This window comes from Cyphomyrmex costatus, unplaced genomic scaffold (assembly GCF_001594065.2).
Source record: "Cyphomyrmex costatus isolate MS0001 unplaced genomic scaffold, Ccosl1.0 scaffold192, whole genome shotgun sequence".
Taxonomy (NCBI): Eukaryota; Metazoa; Arthropoda; class Insecta; order Hymenoptera; family Formicidae; genus Cyphomyrmex; species Cyphomyrmex costatus.
This window is the reverse complement of record NW_017275954.1, coordinates 179,202-198,561: the sequence shown is the minus strand read 5'-3', so window position 1 is coordinate 198,561 and position 19,360 is coordinate 179,202. Positions and strand designations below refer to the sequence as shown.

The 19,360-nt window shown below is 34.2% G+C and overlaps 1 protein-coding gene across 1 annotated transcript in view; it reads right to left on the bottom strand.

Moving 5' to 3' along the window:
- Window positions 1-18,650, bottom strand: part of LOC108772515 (uncharacterized) — a 38,011-nt gene extending 19,361 nt beyond the window's left edge. The window contains exon 1 of the mRNA XM_018538050.1: window positions 17,207-18,650. Within this exon, the coding sequence (XP_018393552.1) occupies window positions 17,207-17,453 (247 nt within the window). The 5' untranslated portion in view covers window positions 17,454-18,650. The remainder of the gene's footprint in view (window positions 1-17,206) is intronic.
- Between the last annotated feature and the right edge of the window lie 710 nt (window positions 18,651-19,360).

Below are 19,360 nucleotides of genomic sequence, written 5' to 3'. Positions count from 1 at the left end.
TATATATATATATATGTATAATAATCTTATTTTTTTGTACGTAAGAAGAATTGCCGCGAATACGGTAAACAAATCGATTTAATTTGCTTGTTTTATCTGTAAAAAGGTAGACATATGTATATCCCATTAACGTATTATCCGAGAGTTACAATTAAGTAAAAAGTCAAAGTAATCTGATCTATATAAGCACCATCGGCGACGCACCTTTTTGTTGAGGAATCTTATCGCACGCACGTGTTTCTATCGTGATTCATCCCGACTTTAATTTACGACGGCCGGCGATACGGACTGTGTAAATAATAGATGTACTGTTTTACCTTTGTCATTAGGAGAAGACTATTGAAATGATTTTCTAAGTGTCACACACGCGACGCGTTATTCATTACATGCACAAGTGCGAAATCCTACGTCAAGTGTGACGTCAATCGCCGTTCAAATATTCAATCGCGACTGTGTCGGTACTTTTCACGTTCCTTTCAAGGTCCGATACCAGATCGAAAGCGATCGAGAGAGACGTCCTGGCATCAGGTACATTATAAATAAATAAATGCGCGATAGACATCCGGTATGCGATTGCAAATCGCATTTATATCGCAATATCTCCGTTATCTCGAGTCTTTGCTCCGCGATGCGAGGAAATTTCTCACGTCGAATAAACGAGTGAAAACGACGCGTTTATACATAACGTTATATGTTTTTCTTGTGTTAATTCGGACGAAATAGATGATGGCGATGGAATGAAAGAGAGCGACATAAAGCGTATTGTCCTAACCAGTAGTGACTTTAAGTACAACCCACGTTCCTTGTAATAATTGGCCATTTCCCTGTCGGTCATGTCGCCTTCTGAGCTCAAGTTTCTCCTCGTTTCGACCGACTGGTGAAATAATTCTTAACGCGAATCGCGAATCGCGAATCGCCTTGAATTTAGGTTATTTTCTAATTGCTTCCTTTGAGCGCAACGTCCGCTCACGCTTAAAGACTAGCGTGCGCTCCAGTCACAAACAGTGAACAATTATTTTAACAAATAACGTGTAATTTTTATTTCTGCGTATTCTCATCTTAGAAGAATTTTTCTCAATTTAGAATTTGAAAAGCAAAATTTAATGATCAAGCTTAACAACGCGAATGAGGCATCAATTACAGTAATTACACTGAGGACAAATTTCTGATAAAAAATAGACAAACCAAAAAATGTTAATTATATCAATCAGAATTCTGGTTATTTCAACTACGATTGTAATAGGATTAACCAGAAAATTTGTCCGCTTTTAACCGGAATTCTAATTAATACGACCAGACTCTTGCAGTATAAAAGTATTGAAAATCTTGTCAAGTTACATTGACTCTGGAAATATTAATCAACAAAGGGACTCGTCGAACTCGAACTATTAACTAATAGTTTTAACGAAAATAAACGAGGATCAACGTTAACTATCCAAAAGCTTTCCATTCTCTACCTTTCAATGTTCCTGTTTCTTTTGTTCTCTTTCTTCTTTTTAAGCTATCTTAAGCTACGACTTTTATTTTACTTAATTACGTTGTAATATTCTATTCTACGTATGATTTAAAAAAGCTGTATGTTTTAAATAATAATATCTCAGATTGATAGAGTTAATAGAAAAGAATAATTTATTTACTTCAGCTTACAAAACAAAATCGGGAATGACGTCAACAAAGTATAACTGTTATTGTCATCTTCAATTAAACAATATAAATAACTTAAGTGGCTATAAAATTAAAAATAATAATAAGGCACTGAACCTGAAAGGCACTGAACCAAAAAAAAAACAGCTTGATTATATTGGCAAATAATATGTTAATTATCAATTCAATAATATTAATAATATAAATTTTCGTAAACGTTTATCATCAATTATATTATTTTCGATTTGATAGCAAATGTTGATTGATTCGTTAATAGAGTCGTGATCATGCAGTCGTGGCACAATTCGACTATCTACAAATGCAAAGGATGTCGCACTGTGTCTCGTATTATATCCTACATGATCAGATAACGAGAGTTTCAAGATTCTTAGACAGTATATGCGAGAAATCTTGGGTGTGCCTAGAGTCACGTGTCTTTTGAAAGCTGCAGCTACCGATGGACGAAGGAAGGAAGAAAGATGGGAGAGAGAGAGGGGAAGCGGAAATTTTCCGGATAGAGAAGGGTCCCAAATAGCAGTGAGACCGGTCCGCACCAGCTGCGACTCGTCCAAACACGAAAATTTATAAGTTCCGAGAGATATGACGAGGAAACAAGAACGTTCTCCCGTTTACTGTGCTTGGGCTAGTAAACTCTCATCAAGATCCAAGGTCCCGGTTCCACCTCTGTAAGATTAACTCGATTTAACTTGCTGTTTATTTTTTCTAATGTCTATTTACACCAATGTAGATTAACTTTAGTTTCAGTTTAATTCGCTCTTTTTCTTTCTTTTTTGAACTGAATTAAGATAAAAAATAAGTCAAATCAAGATTGAAGATAATCCACAGTGATCGAAACGCAGGTATTATTCTTACGATTAGGACGAAAAAATAAAGATTCTTACGAAATATACGAGTCCCATGATAAAATTTGCGTGCAATAGCGAAGTGTATTGCAGTTTTTTTTTAAGTACAAGGCTGAAAACGCGCAGCCGGTTTCTGCCAGGTGGCTGACGGATCTACGTCTAACGATATCGTCGACAGAAATCGTCAGATCGGAAGTGATCCGTAATTGCGATTGGGTTATTATCGCTTTTCACGCTACGTTAATCCAGTATCTCGATCGATCATCTTAATTCCGCGCGAGCCGGAAGAAAACGATCATTCGTTGTCTCTCTGATTTCCGCGTGATTTTGACAAATGCATAATGTTTGCGTAGCGAAATTTCCCCTCTCACCCCCTGAAGAGGGGAAAAGAATTCGCCCAAGTTACGGAATATATTTTTGCTCTCGAAACTTTTTCAACTCTTTCTCTTTTCTTCTTCCTCGACGAGGGATAGTAATCGAGACGTGTATCGAGAGGAATGAAGAGAGGAAGGGTCGTGCTGATCGATGATATAGATAAAAAAGCAACGCGCTCTCGATAATATAATGCTGGACTAGAGCAGGACGTATCTTTTCCACTCGATAGAGCTCGGGGGCACTCATAGGCGGGGCCATGTGTCTAAAGAAGACGGGATCGCACATGTCCACCTCGTCCACCTCGGGTATTCATGTCGGTATTCATGGCGAGCAGCTGCCGAATGCACTTCAACGCCATTACCTGCTTTTCGCAACGCTCGCATCGCGAGGCGATTATGTCCCGATCGGCCCTGGCACGCGCCCACTTCTACCACCCTTTTCACGTATATTATTGATAATATCGCTTTACAACGCGTCACACGACCAATTAGATCTCCGCGATATCGTTCTGAGATTTTCGATCGAAATTGTGTTGGAAACGACCGTGATGTGGAACGGTAGAGCGAAATGTACGATTTCCTTCACGAGACAAGTATACGTGCAGTCGTCTGTGTGTGAAAACGTGATTTTACTGACGATTGAGAAAATTGTCCTCCCCTCTCTACTAGAATTTTGCACTTAAAAAATATCATCAGATTCCTTAGAATGATGAATATAATTCGGAAGCGAAAATTAAGCTTATCTATCTAATAGCAGAAGAGATATACATAAAACGTATTTTCTTTTTTATAAACTTTAACTGTTTAATTACACGTAGCGATTTATTATTTTTTCACGCACGTTTATCGCGATCAAATAATACAAAGCAACGAAATAAACGAGCAAGATTGACGAATCGCTGAGAATGTATAATATAAGCGATACGTCACTCACATTCGCGCGATTGCGTCAAAGCCGGTTACTGCGCGGTAATTACTTCCGGATTTCACTATATTCTCACGCAAATGTTTCTGCCTGCCGCATACGGTATTAAATCTGAAAGCTGAAAACATGCCATTCATTAAATCGGAGTTTTTCGCGAAAGTAGACCTCAATGAGATTTCAAATCTTGTTGTATATGCGCCCACCTCCCCCTCCCTTTTATCCTACGCGCAAAGAAAGAAAAAGAGAAAGAGAGGGGGGGAGGGGAAGGAGAGAAAGCACAATAAAATCTTTCAAAAATATTAAATGACAAATTCTTCGATCAATTAAATAGAATCAACTTTCCTTTGTCGAGAAGTCACCAAGTATCAATTTACGGATATATTACAAGCGATTGAAAAAAGCAAATTTATCGCGAATTAAATTTCGAAAAATATACAAAAGCTGATAAAGAATATATATCGTAGTCAATTTCAGGTGAAGTATGCCTGGTGCATTACACGTGCGTGTTTATGAATGTGTGACAATTAATAATACATTACGTTCAATACAATAATATACAACAATCACTGGAATTGGATCGTTAAACAGCTTCATTTGTAGATAGTGCAAAATATTAATTTAATAAGTTATCGATTTATCAAATTGTCAGAGACTAAAACTGAGTACGTACATCATGAAATTATTCGGAATAGATTCCGGTTGAAATTGTTCGATTATTTCCTCGATTACTATTGAGTTTTTCTGGGGAACACGGAATAATTCCGATCGAAATCCACTCCGAATAGTTTCACAATACGTGTCCTGAATAGCAGAATCAATTTTTCACGTCAATTTTTAACGGTAATGGATGTGCGAGCAAATTACTTCTGAATGTTACCGCGTTTGTCATGAAAGTTCTTCGTTTTCTTCTTTTTTGGATTTTTCGTCAATGTAACATATAATATAGAAGGCGGATTTGGAGCAGTCGACTTAACGCGGTGAGCTACGCAAGCTGAGTATCGTTGGCAGCCGGCACATGGTCCGCATCATGCTTTTCGAAGCCGCAGATGGTTCCTCCTGTGCGCGATTATGGTTTTTTTTGTCGTGCATGCCGCGCCCGTACAGGCGGTAAAACACGTGTACTTCTCGATCATTTTTTCATCACAAAATTGATCGGTTTACCTAAAATGTCCGTCCACGTACGCGACGGAATTCCCTGTCCTGTGTCTTTTACGCGATACAAAATACAATATAACGCGGCCATTCGTGCTACTTGCCACTTGCGATTCATTATTCGTCTTTGTAACTTCACCTACTATCAGTACCGTGTTATTTCAAAAATATATTGAATCAAGACTAAATAAGGACTCATCTATACTTTAAGTCTTCTTTCTATCAATGTTATTATCGTTTCTGTTCTCAATTAATGATACCTAAATTATGACATCAATAATATTTTAATTCTTAATGATAATACCTTCAATGATAAAATCTCTCTCTCACGTATTTTAATGTGCCTTACTGCCTTATATAGTTAATCATTAAAATACAATTTTTATTGAACCATTATCGGCGACTTCAAAGTGACACTAATAATAATAATATCTTCCGACTGGCATTCTTTTCTAGGTATTTCAATAATAATCACAAAGCGGAGGGTAATTGTTTCGGTCGAAAGAAAAGAACCACGACATCCAAAACTGATAAATGGGAGCATTCGATGAGACTTCAGTCGGTCTGTTACAATAACGATAGCCAGCTGTGCTATAGGCGAAAGTAAGATATTCTAGTATGATGTAGGTAACTTGTTATGCATGCTTTCCATTTCAGCTGTTTTTCACAATACAAATGATGCAAATGACGACGATCGCTGTATCATAAAACGATCAAATTTCCAATTTCGTATTAGAGTTGTTTTTTCCCGAATTCCTGTGCTTTTAGAAAAGTCAATTACTCGTCATTCGTCATTAGACGTACCCTCGGATTTACCTTTATAAATTTATCTATTTTTTAAAGTGAAAATTTAATTTAAAAAATATTAATAATTTATTTGTAGTGTTGTTTGCAACAATTGTTTCTATTTCTCGTAACAAATACAATAATTTGAAGAAATAATTATGCCTGATTTTAAAATAAAACAATTTTATATTGATGTATATAGATAAAAATTATGTACAATTGTAATTTTTTCTCCTTAAATGCAAATTAATTTTTGAGATATCTTAAAAATTATTAAGTTTCATCTTTAGTGAATTCTGTGTTTAAAAGACCGTCAAACTTTTAAAGAATTCGATTATATAACTGAAAAATTCATTTTGAATAATTAATTACAAACGATTATATCAAGTAATGTATTATAATTTTAATAGGAGCCAATACGGATGTTCAAGCGTAAATTAAGTCAAATTTATTAAACAAATTAAAGGTAAACGTTTCAAGGTTCTCGAGTCTCCATCAGTACCAAATTTATTACTAACGCAAATAAATAAATGAGAAAATAAATTCGAGGAATCCGCATTTATACATGTATGTTATGAATCAAAAATTCATATATATCTAATATCATAAAATTGCTACAAATTAATTAATAATTTAAAAAAGTTAAAAATATGTTGAGAAGAGCTACGAGCCAGTTATAATTTTGATATTTAAAACAAAAGATGTTTGGAATTCGATCGCACGAGTTATTAGTTGCTTTCCATTTACAAACAAGTGAAACTGAGTCTGAAGTGAGCCGAGTATGAAATACTCAGATTAATGATATCACTACTTGCTTACTTTGGAAAAATTAACAAATAACGATACAGGTTCATAACCTCAATTTTAAAGTGAGTTTCAAGTAAAGCACACGATCTCGATCTTGCGTAGTTTGTAGGTAAAAACCTGAGTTGATTGAATCTTACTTGTGTCAGAAAGCAAAAGGAATGCGTATTCAATTGAGTTATGACGTCACAAGTGAGAATTATCTGAATATCGATGTAAATGGAAAGCAACTATTATCAGTGTTAAGTATATAATACGAATAAGATGGTTAAACAATAAAATAATAAAAAATCAATTTATAAAATAAACAAAAAAGCAAAGGATAAGAATTGTTCACCAGTAAATCAATGATAAATGAATAAGATTTATAAGTTAAACAAAAAAGGAGACAAAAAAGCTGTTGAAAGGTTTGGTCGGTTAACGCATATCTGCTAGTAGACATTATTGCAGTACAATCAGCCTGAAATAATTGGACGGTAGGAAGATTAAAGAGAGAACTTCCTAAGGATTCTCTTGATTCTCTATGGACCAAGCGAACAGGAATGTAAACAGTGTTTTATCTTTCCAAAAATTTTGTAATTTTCTGCATCAAATTTTAAATAATATTCAATTTAATATTTTATAATAAAAAAAATTAATAATCTTATTATCATGTGCGATTTCGGATTTAATGATTATTTAGAATCACATTTGCTTTATTTCCTTTATATCATATTCATTTTCTTCAAGTCTAAGTATTATATATATAATATTAAAAAGATACTTCGCGTGTTCTAAAATATTTAATATTATTCAACATTAAATGCTTATTTACAATAATTTCAATGCTTTAATAGTACTGCATGTTTTTTAATAATTCGTTTTATCGTGTAATTAAGAATGAGAAACATTGTAAAAGTAACGATCACTTGTTCCATTTAAAATATTCATATAATAAAAAGTGAATATAGTATAAAAACTTTTTTAATTGCAAATAAGAATTTATAACTGATAACTATATATAAATGTAATGTAAAACATTTTGATTTGTAATAAATAGTATCATTATTGTACAAAGAATAAATAAATATTTTTTTAGAGCTTCTCATCCATACATGGGCACTTTGATCTATATTCTTTTAATTGTTTTCATTATAGTTGGGGCGGTTTGATGTTTTTAAATTTTCATAAGACAGTTTTTCTTAAAATAACACGATGACTAATCGGAAAATATTTGTGTAGAAAGTTTTTAGAAAGAATGGAATCTTAGTTTCATAGATCACGTATTTTCTTTTCAAATTTTCGGCATGCGTGAAAAGCACGTATGTATTCACACGTTAGTATTCAATATAAAAATGATTTACTTCTTTTGTATATACGGACTGAATTTTGCAAACCCAGTAAAATATTTGTATACGTAACTCTGGTAAAAATATATATACTTTTCGATGATATTTTTTCGTCATGGAGAATAATTATAAAAATTCAAATCTGATTATTAAATTGCAAGCTACAAATGTTTAAATAAAGAAAAATTTTCAAGAATAATAACGATTTAAAATTGTCAGATTTAACTAAACTGGATATATTCCTATAGAGATAAAACATGAAAACTTTCAACCGTTTATTACGAATATCAGGGTTTATGCCGAATATCGATTCTCAATAAAATCGAAATGGTAGGTGCGTGCGTGCAGATATGGAAGCCTGAAAAATGTTGGAATTTTCTAGCAGTTGAGAGAGGAACCATAGCCCGCTGTGCCAAGAATTCATTCGGTGGTAATAATGGAATGCAAAAGAAAGGTTTAAGAATTTTTACATTGGCACGTACAACCCATTCAAATTCGACACATAGCCAACAATGACGGATTGTTATCGGTATAACGGTATAAGGATATAAAGTTTAACTTTCTATGCAAAAAAAAAATAATTTTGCTTTATAAACAAAACTATGATAATTAAAATTCTACGACGAATACAAAAATATGATTATAAATCAATCCTTGGTACATTTTTTCCGATCTTAATTTGCTGTTGATTGACATTTACAAAAATTTGCTCTTATTATGTGTTTCACGTGTTTACTATAATGAATAAAAATGTATCAATAAATAAGAATTTGAATAAGATGAAATATTATAAAAAGCGCTTAGCGGAATTTATGGATAGAGCAAGACCAGAAAAAGGAGACACGAGTCGAGCCGAACGGTTGGTCCCTTAAGGAGGGAGTAAAGAGGCAGGCAGGGGGTGGTCTCGTCCTATGCCACGAAACACCTGGCTTTTCTATGTCTGTCCATACTCTCGCCCTCTATCGTCTCGTGCCTCTCGATCTTTGTCATATTATCCCAAACTGCACCGGCACCCTCCCATGTGCCCATCCGCCTTCCCTATTGGCGTCTTTACACATCAAGCGGCTCGTTATATGCCGCTATGAAGCAAATATCTATATCCGACAGTGTACTGTTCAATTAATCCGGCTGATGGATTAATGAAGTAGTCGAATTAAATCTATATTTTCTGCTCGCTGCATTTGAATACAGTTAATATTTCATAGAAAAAAATATATATATTTTATATATACAAAATGTATTAAATTTTAATAAATATTTGTTTAAATAATGTCAGCTGAATATTTACTAGATGCGAATATATACTTATATGGTACAAGAATCATTAATTCGATTTAATTAATAAAAATTTTACTTAGCAAATATTTATTTTTTAGAAATAAATATTGTACTCTATTCAAATAGTTATTTATTAAAATTTATTACATATTTTTTTCCACACACACACTACACACAGTATGGTAGAGAAAAAAAAATGATAGTCAACGATATTGAATAATAATTTTTTGTACATCATGATGGGTATGTTAAGTTAGCACCCCAACTATAGTACTCAGGAGTTCTGATTAGAGTTCCCACTTCGTTTTGACGAGACGAAGAGTTCCCTATAGTTAATAACAAGAGTTCCGCTCAATAAACATTTTTTTTACATTTTTTAACAATGGAGTGCTAACTTTTTATTTTTGATCAAAAATTTTTTGAGAGTACCGAATAGTTCTGTTCGGAGTTCTGGACAGTTCTCGACGAGTTCTGTCGAAAAGTATCAGGGCTCAAAGCGATTGGACCAACGGTTTCTGAGATATATACTCACTTTAAAAATTGATCTTCTGACAAATGTCGCTGTATTTTGCAAACCGTTGGTCCAATCGCTTTTCCACCTTACAGTTTTCGATAGAACTCGTCGAGTACTATAAGAAACGCAACTCAGAACTACTCGGTACTCTCAAAAAAATTTTCAAAGATTTCTACTATTTTTTTTAAACTTTATTATTCTTCAAAAATGTTTTTTATGTATCAAGAACTCTAGGAATTCACAAAATACTTCTGTTAAGCTGATCAGAACTATGCGACCTTGAATTTCGTTAAAAAGTTAGCACCCCATTTTTAAAAAATGCAAAAAAAATGTTTATTGAGCGGAACTCTAGTTATTAACTATAGGGAACTCTTCGTCTCGTCAAAAAGAAGTGGGAACTCTAATCAGAACTCCTGAGTACTATAGTTTGGGTGCTAACTTAACATACCCCATCATGATTATGATTGAATATATCAAATTATTCTTTACAAAATATCAAATAAATTTGCATATATTTTTAATATTTATTTAATACTAAAGAATATAGCAATATATGAATTTATTTTACAATAGGAAAATTAACGCAATTTTCCAAAATAGAAAATCAATATTCGCTTTTATAGATTTTATAGACCAATACAGTCCTCAATAGTCGGAAATAGCACGATATGTTTCACGTCCGATCAAACACGATTTCTCGATTGTTGATTACACTGCAGTTACTTGTAGGTTACAGCTTTTGCATTGGGAAAGGCGGGGGTGGTGAAGGGAGAGATATGCATATAAATGCGTAGGCGCAGCTCTAAAGAATAGCCTTTGAACGACGAGAACTTGATGAAATCAAGGACGGTCACGCGATGCTTCGGAAGGATCGATTTAACATACCGTGTATGTGCATCCTTATCGATTTATTTGCCTGCATGTATATCGAAGCAACCTGCCCAGTTTCAAAATAAGGATTTTTACGTTATCGTAACTGCAGTAATTAGATCCTGCAGATGTTTTCATAGTAATACATATGCGCAATATATATATTACATTTTTATTGCAACAATATCTTTTGTAATAATTATCTGTGTTGTGTGAACAAAAAGATAAATAAAATATAAAATATTTTATCTTTTTATTCAGGTAATTTAATAATAAAACACTGGTAAGTTGTTTGCGTAACTGACAAGAAGATGACACGAATTGCGAAATACGAATTGGAATGTAATCTATACCATTCGAAAGGTGGGGTCGAGAGTGTAAAAAGTGTAAAAGGGTTTAGGTGCATGAGACCTTGTTTAAAAAAAATTTGCACGTGAAGTTGAGTAATCAGCTTGCTGCGCGATAAGTACTGTAAATAAGTACGAATAAAGCAAAGAGCGCGGTGGTCGAGAAGCCTAAGGTGCACGTACTACTTTTTCTCTAACGAAGAGAGTTCGAGGCCACGCAGTATTAAGTATTTTTTTTATTTCACCAAAAAACGTCATTTTATATATTTATTTACGTTTAAATATACATGTTTAAATTTATATTAAAACATTGAAAACACAAATGAGTCGTACGTCACGAACATTTTATAAAATAATCGTTACGAAGGTTCTAGATCAAGTATAGACACCTGATCTCTCATGCGCGCATGCGCACTTAAAAAACCGTTAGACGTACGTAGGGGGTTCTTTCGAGTTAGTTGTCCAGATAATCTTATTAACGGAAGATAAAATAGAATTGAATTCGCGATATGATGCAATAAAGATTCAATCATTAGTTCATTACGTATTATATGCTCTAAACTTTAAATACATGATCCTATTTTGCATGGTACGCATCAAAGTTGGCAAATGAACGCGAAATTTTTTATAATATTAATCAATTATGTTTCCCTGCAAATCTACATAACTTGAAATGTAATTTGTGCAACACGAATTATTGTTTCATTAAAATGTTCGTGATGTGCGGCTCACTTACGTGTTTCCAATGCTTTTACATTAATTTTCACCCACAACATTGTTACGGCAATTTCCGAATTTTATAATAATGAATAAAATGATGAATAAAAAAATAAATATAAAACGAAATATTATATTATTTTATAAAATGTTCGTGACGTACGACTCATTTGTGTTTTCAATGTTTTAATACAAATTTAAACGCAAGTAAATATATAAAATGAGGTTTTTTGATTAAATAACAAAAAATTTAATTCTGCGTGGTGTGTCTCGAACTCTCTTTGTCAGATGTAAAAAGTAGTACGTCCGCCTTAGACCTCTCGGTCACCGCGCTCTCCTTGCTTTACCTCTATTTATTCACAGTACTCACCGCGCAGCAGGCCGATTACTCGATTTTACATTTTCTCTTAAACGAGGGCTCATGCACCCAAACCCTTTTACACTTTTTACACTCTCGACGACCCCACCTTCCGAATGGTATAGGTTACATTCTAATTCGTATTTCGCAATTTGTGCCATCTCCTTGTGAGTAGAAATAAAGCAGAATATTGCATCTAGAGAAAATGATGCAGAATTGATAGAAAAAGAAGAACGTTTGATCGTAATTTACAAATATTTTAAATATGTAATTAATATACAATATTGAACATCTCTATGATTTATCAACTTTGGCACTATTATATATACCAATACAAAAACAAGCATAGTTCGTAGAAATTCGTAACGCAACTTTATCACATTAGAGTGAAAATATATGCGGCAAATTTTCATAAATTCAGCATAGATATTTATACGTATATATTTAAATATGTATTTTCTTTTTAATAGTATTATTAATTACATTGCACGTACAATGAATAAAAATTGATAAAAAGTAAAACTTTCAAAATATTTCATTAAGTTGATAAATATTCTCGTATAAGTTTGGATTACAATTTTACTTTAAATATTTGAATATTATTTAAAGGGCAAATTTAAGTTTATCCAAATTTAAATCAAAGAGAAAATAAGAATATTAAAAAAAAATAAAAATAAAAATTCATAGTAATAATATGAGATAAGAGAAGAGAGAGAGAGTATACCAAATATTCATATTGAAACTTGAAAATAATATAAAGAGAGCGAACAAGGCATAAACATTAAACAAGAAATAAACTAAGATTTTAATGATGAATAAGAGGTATCCAATCATTTTCTAAATCTTGAAATATTTTAACATTATTATTTTAGTTTATTCTCTATTCTGTACATGGCGTTGATAACAATTTTCAAATTTAATAATTTTGAACATTTTCTTTATCATTATACCAAACGTTTCTAAAAATAATAAAATTTTGAGACATTATTAAGTTTTGCTTTGTTTCAAGAATTAAAATTGTTTTTTTTAAATTATGTTCGAAAAAATTTAATTTTTGTATAATTTTTTTGAAAAAAAAAAGTTAACGTTTTTTAACTATTTTAGACGTTTTAATTTTCTTAAAGGATAATAGGCAAATATATTTATTGTTGTGTTAACATAACACTTTTACATTATCTAACGTTTAATCAGAAATCTACATCTTGTTGGGTGACATTGTGCAGATTGGATTCCTTATCTGTGCAGATATAACAATGTAGATTTCTGATTAAATATTAGATAATGTAAAACTGTTATACATTAACAACAACAATTATGTTATAATACATTAACACAACAATTATCGTTACCTGTTATCTTTCGAACAAATTAAAACTTCTATTAAAAAATGTTGACCACCCCTTTTTTGAAATATATTTTCAAAGAATTTTTATATACAAATTCAAATTTCTTTGAACATAATATTTTAAGTAAATAATTTTTAGTCTTGAAATAATTTGCGAAACTTTTGAATGTTTCAAAATTCTATTATTTTTAAAATTTTTCGGTATAATGTTAAATAAAACGTTCAAAATTATTAAATTATAAAATTGTTATCTATGTCCATGTGCAAATTAATTATACTGTCACAGTGATCAAGATTCATATTTTTAATTAAAAAAAAAAATTTTTTTAATGAGACTCTAATCAAGTGATGAAAAACATTGTTACATCATAAAAGTAATATACACATTTATTTATGCTGGATATGCACATTTCATCAAAAGTTTAGTGAAATTTAAATCAACATATTATTTCTAAACTTCTAAGTGTAAGAACTTTGGCTCTCATCGCATTGTTCTAACAATTTTATAAATCGTACATTGATACAATTTTATAAGAAACAATTATTAGACACTTTTACACACTACATTTATAACCAGACGATTTACATTGATTTATGGACTTTTACTAATGTACCGAAATAAATACAATGTCAACTATGCGAGTGAGAGTGTACACATATTATTATATATATATATTTTTTCATAATTTTATAATTTCGTACATCATTCTTGTTAACAACTTGCGATCATTCTGTAACATTGATAATGATCTACTAGAGGTCTGTTGTTTTTTGTCGTATATTTCTTTGTTTCTAATTAAACTACATAATTTTAACTAAATGACAATTTTTATTTACTAACATTGTATATTATAACGACACTTTTGGCTATAGTATACGTAACGTATACTATAGTATTTCCCTTTCGTGTACGTTTCTTTTCAAGAATAGAGTCCCAGACCAAAGAAAGAAATAATATAATACATTTATCTTTTAATGTTTTTAGATATTAATCTTATATGTCATAGTCTTTTGTATGTATCTTTTGGGATGTGCATTATCATTTTTATAAATTACTAAATGATATTATTCACTGACTGTTGGAATTTCGTACTGAATTACTTTTGGAAAGTTTATAGCTTCATTCGGTTAACGATTAACATTTGGTTGAAAAAAGCTTTAGCAGAAATTAAAATAATATTACGCCAAATGATATGAATATTATTATACATCTAAGATTTCCATTTTTCACATATACAACAAAATTAAACATTGCGAATACTTTATTATACAGACATCTGCATTCACTGATTTATACTAATCTGAATATTTCTGTGTGTGTGTTTAGATTTTTCTATTTAATGTCTAATTCTTTACGTTAAATATATATGTATATATATATATAATTTTTTTAACTAAAAGTTAATTTTATTTAAAAAAATCAATCATTAATATACACAGAATATATAAATAAACCGATGAAGTGTACAAACAAAATTGTATATATCGCTTCATCAAGATTCACATCGGTAAGTATTCTCGAGAAAATAAAAAAGATCGCTTTAGACCAGTATGTTATATGTATATTCTCTTAAATTATTAATATTTTTTACATACTATATACATACTGACACAAAAATAATATTACTTAAGTAATATAAGTAAAAAGAGCAAAAATAACTCTGACAAATTTATATATAACTCTTAGGTGTGACTCTTATGCTGAATGATAATATATAAAAAAATACAAACTCTGATAAGCATGAGTCACGCCATCGCGATGAACAAACACTATCTCATGCAATTATTATTATACAGATAGTTTTAAAGAATGTCAGATCAGTTTACTGAAACTCGGTAAAACGCGATGATGACGCGTTATATCGCGAATATCCAAGGAGTAAGGAAGGTCGAAGAAAAAGAAATGATCGTTAGACGTATGGGAACACACCGTCTCGCATAAGTCTCTATAGCGTCGTCGTCTACCGTCTTGTCTTTTTTATTCTGTCTACTCCGCTGGCTACATACACTTACATTTAACACCGCGCGGTAGATCGTATAAGTTCTTGCGTATATTTACGAAATTCATTGAGAGATTATAATAATCTGAATGTATTTCTGAACGTGTCATTTGCGATTATAACAACAACGTACCTTCGGACAATCTTCGATTGCCGAGGTGCTATCTTAAAACACTTATTTTCTACTTTTGCGACATATTATTATGCCTTCTCTGAATTATATTTGATTCTTTCGAAGCGTATATTCGAGTCAAAGCGGCGCCTACAATTTTACATTAATTTTTTTAAAAGGGATTTTAAGGAAGCGCGAAACTCAAGCTTTAAACCGTAAGAAGTTGGCCGATCACAGTAGATTATTCTCCTCGCATCGATTGTGATCGATTCGATTGTGTGGTCAACTTCTTACGGCTTAGGGCTTAAGCTTAAGATTTATGCCTTAAAATATCATTGTAGATGCCGCTTAACGTGGGAAGGGTCAGATATCTTTCGTACCCATACAGCGCATTCCATTCCAGCAACATCTGCAACGTTTCAACAATATTGTAGAAATACTGCAACTTTGTAGTAATAAGCTTGCTCTTTCTATTTCCGTTTCCACCAAGTGTAGATTAACTTTAATCTCGATTCTACTTATTCTTCGTCGCCTTTTTCTAATTTAGAACTAGAAAAAGATGAACTGTTATAGCCGAAGATTAAAATTAAACTACATTGGTAGAAATGGGCATTAGAGAAAGATTAATCTACGTTGGTAGAAACGGGCATTAATGTTACTGCGAGTTGTGTGCTATATGGGTAACGATAAAGGGCTTGTGTGTATAAAAAGTTGTAAACATTCCGAGGACAAAAATTCCAGACACGTAAGATCAGACGACACCTCCGTCGTGTCGGTGGAAGTCGAGAGAATGGGGGGAGGGGGGGGCCCTCGAGAATGGAAACGTTCGTGCGAAACTGTCGCGACACGATACTATGCGACTTCGTGCCGAGTAATAGCGAATTCGGTTGCATGCACTAGTGTGCACTAGTGCATATTAAAGTCATTGTACATTGATCTAATCTCGAGAATAGGCCTATTCTTTTTAACTGAACTTTTTCTGCAGAGAAAAAGAGAAAAGAGCTGTGCAAGAAGTTCAGCTAAAAAGAACGAACTTAAAAGTAAAATATCTTGACGATAGCTGATCTGAATTTCTTTGAAATGGAATCTCACTCTGAAGAGTGAAAATTGAGCCAGTCTAGAAAAAAAAGAGTAATTTCCAAACTTGAAAAATGAGATTTCACTTTTCAGCGTAAGCTTCGACTTCAAAAGTTTTAGAGAGTAAGATGCCCATCGCATATTTTACCAAATAAAGCGCATCGAGTATTTCGTGGTTTAATCCATTTTTCTATATATTTATATTAAACACACGAATATATTATTATTTCAGTTTGTGTTGCAAGACCGAAAATAATCAGCGTGCGAATTATACACATATTATAAGGATAAAAATTATTTAAATACTCTCTAAATTCTTTGGAGAAAAAAAAGAAAAGAGAGATAAACCGTGTAAGAAGTTCAGCTAAAGGCAACTTGATGTACAAAAGTAAAATGTCTTTAAATTTCTTTAGAGTGGAATCTCACTTTACGTGAAAGTGAAAATTGAGCCAATCTTGAAAAAGAGTGACAATTCATTCTAAAAAAAAATTTTAGAGAGTACAGAGACTACCTTTGACCGTAACTGGCATTTCTCGTACCTGGTTCATCTAAATACACATCTTTATACATTGACTCGCGTACAAGAGCATTAATGTGCACTGTTGAGTGCTTCCGATCGAAATCGCGCAATCTATTAAATTCACGAATAAATACACGGATACGACGGAATGCCAGACAGCCGTGTGTAACAATCGTGTAATCTCGCGCTAACCTGAAAATCTCTCGATGAAGCGTAACATGGCAGCTTTGAGGAAGGAATCGTGGTGGGTTGCCGCAGTCGATTCAGCGACCAAAATTCCATCGGCGATCGGCATTTGTATTTTTCTACCGCTTTTCCTCGGATCCCACAGTCGCGCACTATCCTCGCCCTCTTTCCTCGGTCTCCTCTCTTCTCTCTCTGTCATGCCGTGTACCTCGTCCCTCAGGCGTGCACAAGTCAGATGGAAACGGGCATGCATATCGAAGTGAGATGGAGCGCCCTGGTGCCGCAGAGGAGGAATGGGAGGCGGGGGGGGGAACGTGAGTTCAACCTAACCTAATCTGTCTGTCTCTCTCGCTCTGCCTCCTCCTCCTCTTCTTCTTCTTCCGTTCCGCCACCTTCTCCACTTCTCTATCTTCCCCGTAAAGATGTACAACACGGAAAAATTCGCGACCGATCACTTCGTGTCCACCGCGGATCTCTTCATTATTTATAGGAATGATTTTTCTTTTTTTTTTACGCTCTCCCTTGGAATCCCCGATTCGCCTCCGGCACGTATATACGGTGGGCCGGTCGCGTCCGTGTCTCTCTCTCTCTCTCTCTCCTCTCTTTGACGTTCTAGCGTATATGAATCTCTCGCACACACGTACGCGGGATGTATACGCGCGTGTCGCAGTGAAAACTCTCCGCTATAGCGAGCAGGCGGAGAATCGAGCAGCCAGCGGTCGGCGGCTCGGCGCTCGCTCACACGCCACGAAGCGAAGGCGCACGAGTGCGAGAAGGCGCGCCCGTACGCTCGGCTAGTTGGACGGAGACTGTAGGCGAGAGAGCCCCGAGTTTAGCGCTCGCACGTCCCAACGGGCGGACAAAACGAGGACTCCGTCCGTCTGGACTTCTCCCCCGTTCGCGTTCGCACTCTCCGCACCGCTCTGCAGGGCCACTCTCTTCACACACGTTGACGCACGCTGCTGACGATGACATGCGCGCTCGCACGTCCCATCGCACCCGTCCTAGAATGCCGTGCGCGCCGCTAAAAGAACTCGCAAACGGTGCCTGCGACGAGTGCTTTGACACTGTTACTTCCGAATGGCGCCCGCTTGCCTTGTAACCTGTTCTTTTTCCCCCCCCCCTCCTCTTTTTTTCTCTTTCTCTCTCTCTCTCTTTCTCGCGCGCGCTCTGTCTGTCTCTCTCACGCTTTCTCTCTCTCTCTCCCTACGTCGCGCCAATACATATGTACGGTCAATTACAGATTCACTTGTGTTCCCTTCGACAACGCGTTTTCTCTCCTTCTTCTTCCTTTCTTCTCACGTGCATCGCTCGACGAAGTATTCCTCTTTTACGCGCTTCCTGGAACTCGGGCGTGTATATGTATACCTCGTTTAAAGTGCACGACGCGACGTATCCGCATCGAGAAAGAGAATCCGACAGTCGACACACACCACACATACACATACATACACACACACGCACACATCATACGCACTTTCTCTCTCTCTCTCTCTCTCCTTTTCCCGTTGTAGCCAGTGATGCGATTTCCAACCCGCTTGCAGCTCTCGATGGTAGCGCCATCGGTCGGCGGCCTGGCGCAACCGGTAGCACACACACACACACACACACACACAAGCGCAAGCTCGTGTACATGTGATTTGCTAGCAGAACGTGCCGACTATCGCTCTGTCCTTATCGCACGAAGTACTCTCCTTGTTCGCCTTCAGCGCGCTGAGAACGAAAGAGATAGCGAGAGAGAGTCTGAGAGAGAGAATCCTTCTCGCTTGACTCGCTGTTGTGTCGTAGGCTCGTAGGTTTTTAAAGCCGTAATCACACTACAGACTCCCGACTCAGATCGAATAGAGTTTCTATTCTCGAATCGGTAATCAGAATCGGCTGTTGCCTTGCTGTGATTGGTTCAATTATAGTCAGGAGTCAGAGTCGGGAGCCTGTAGTGTGATTACGGCTGCACGCATCAAGCGAACGAAATGTTTTCTCGGGCGATCGGCGTGTATCATAGAGGATATTGTAGATATATATATATATATTTTATATGTAATTATATATATACATATATATTATAATAATTTTTAATATTAAAATTTATATATATAATTAAAATTATTTAATAAGTAAATAAAAAATTATTGTAAAATTACATATCATATTATAAAAGCT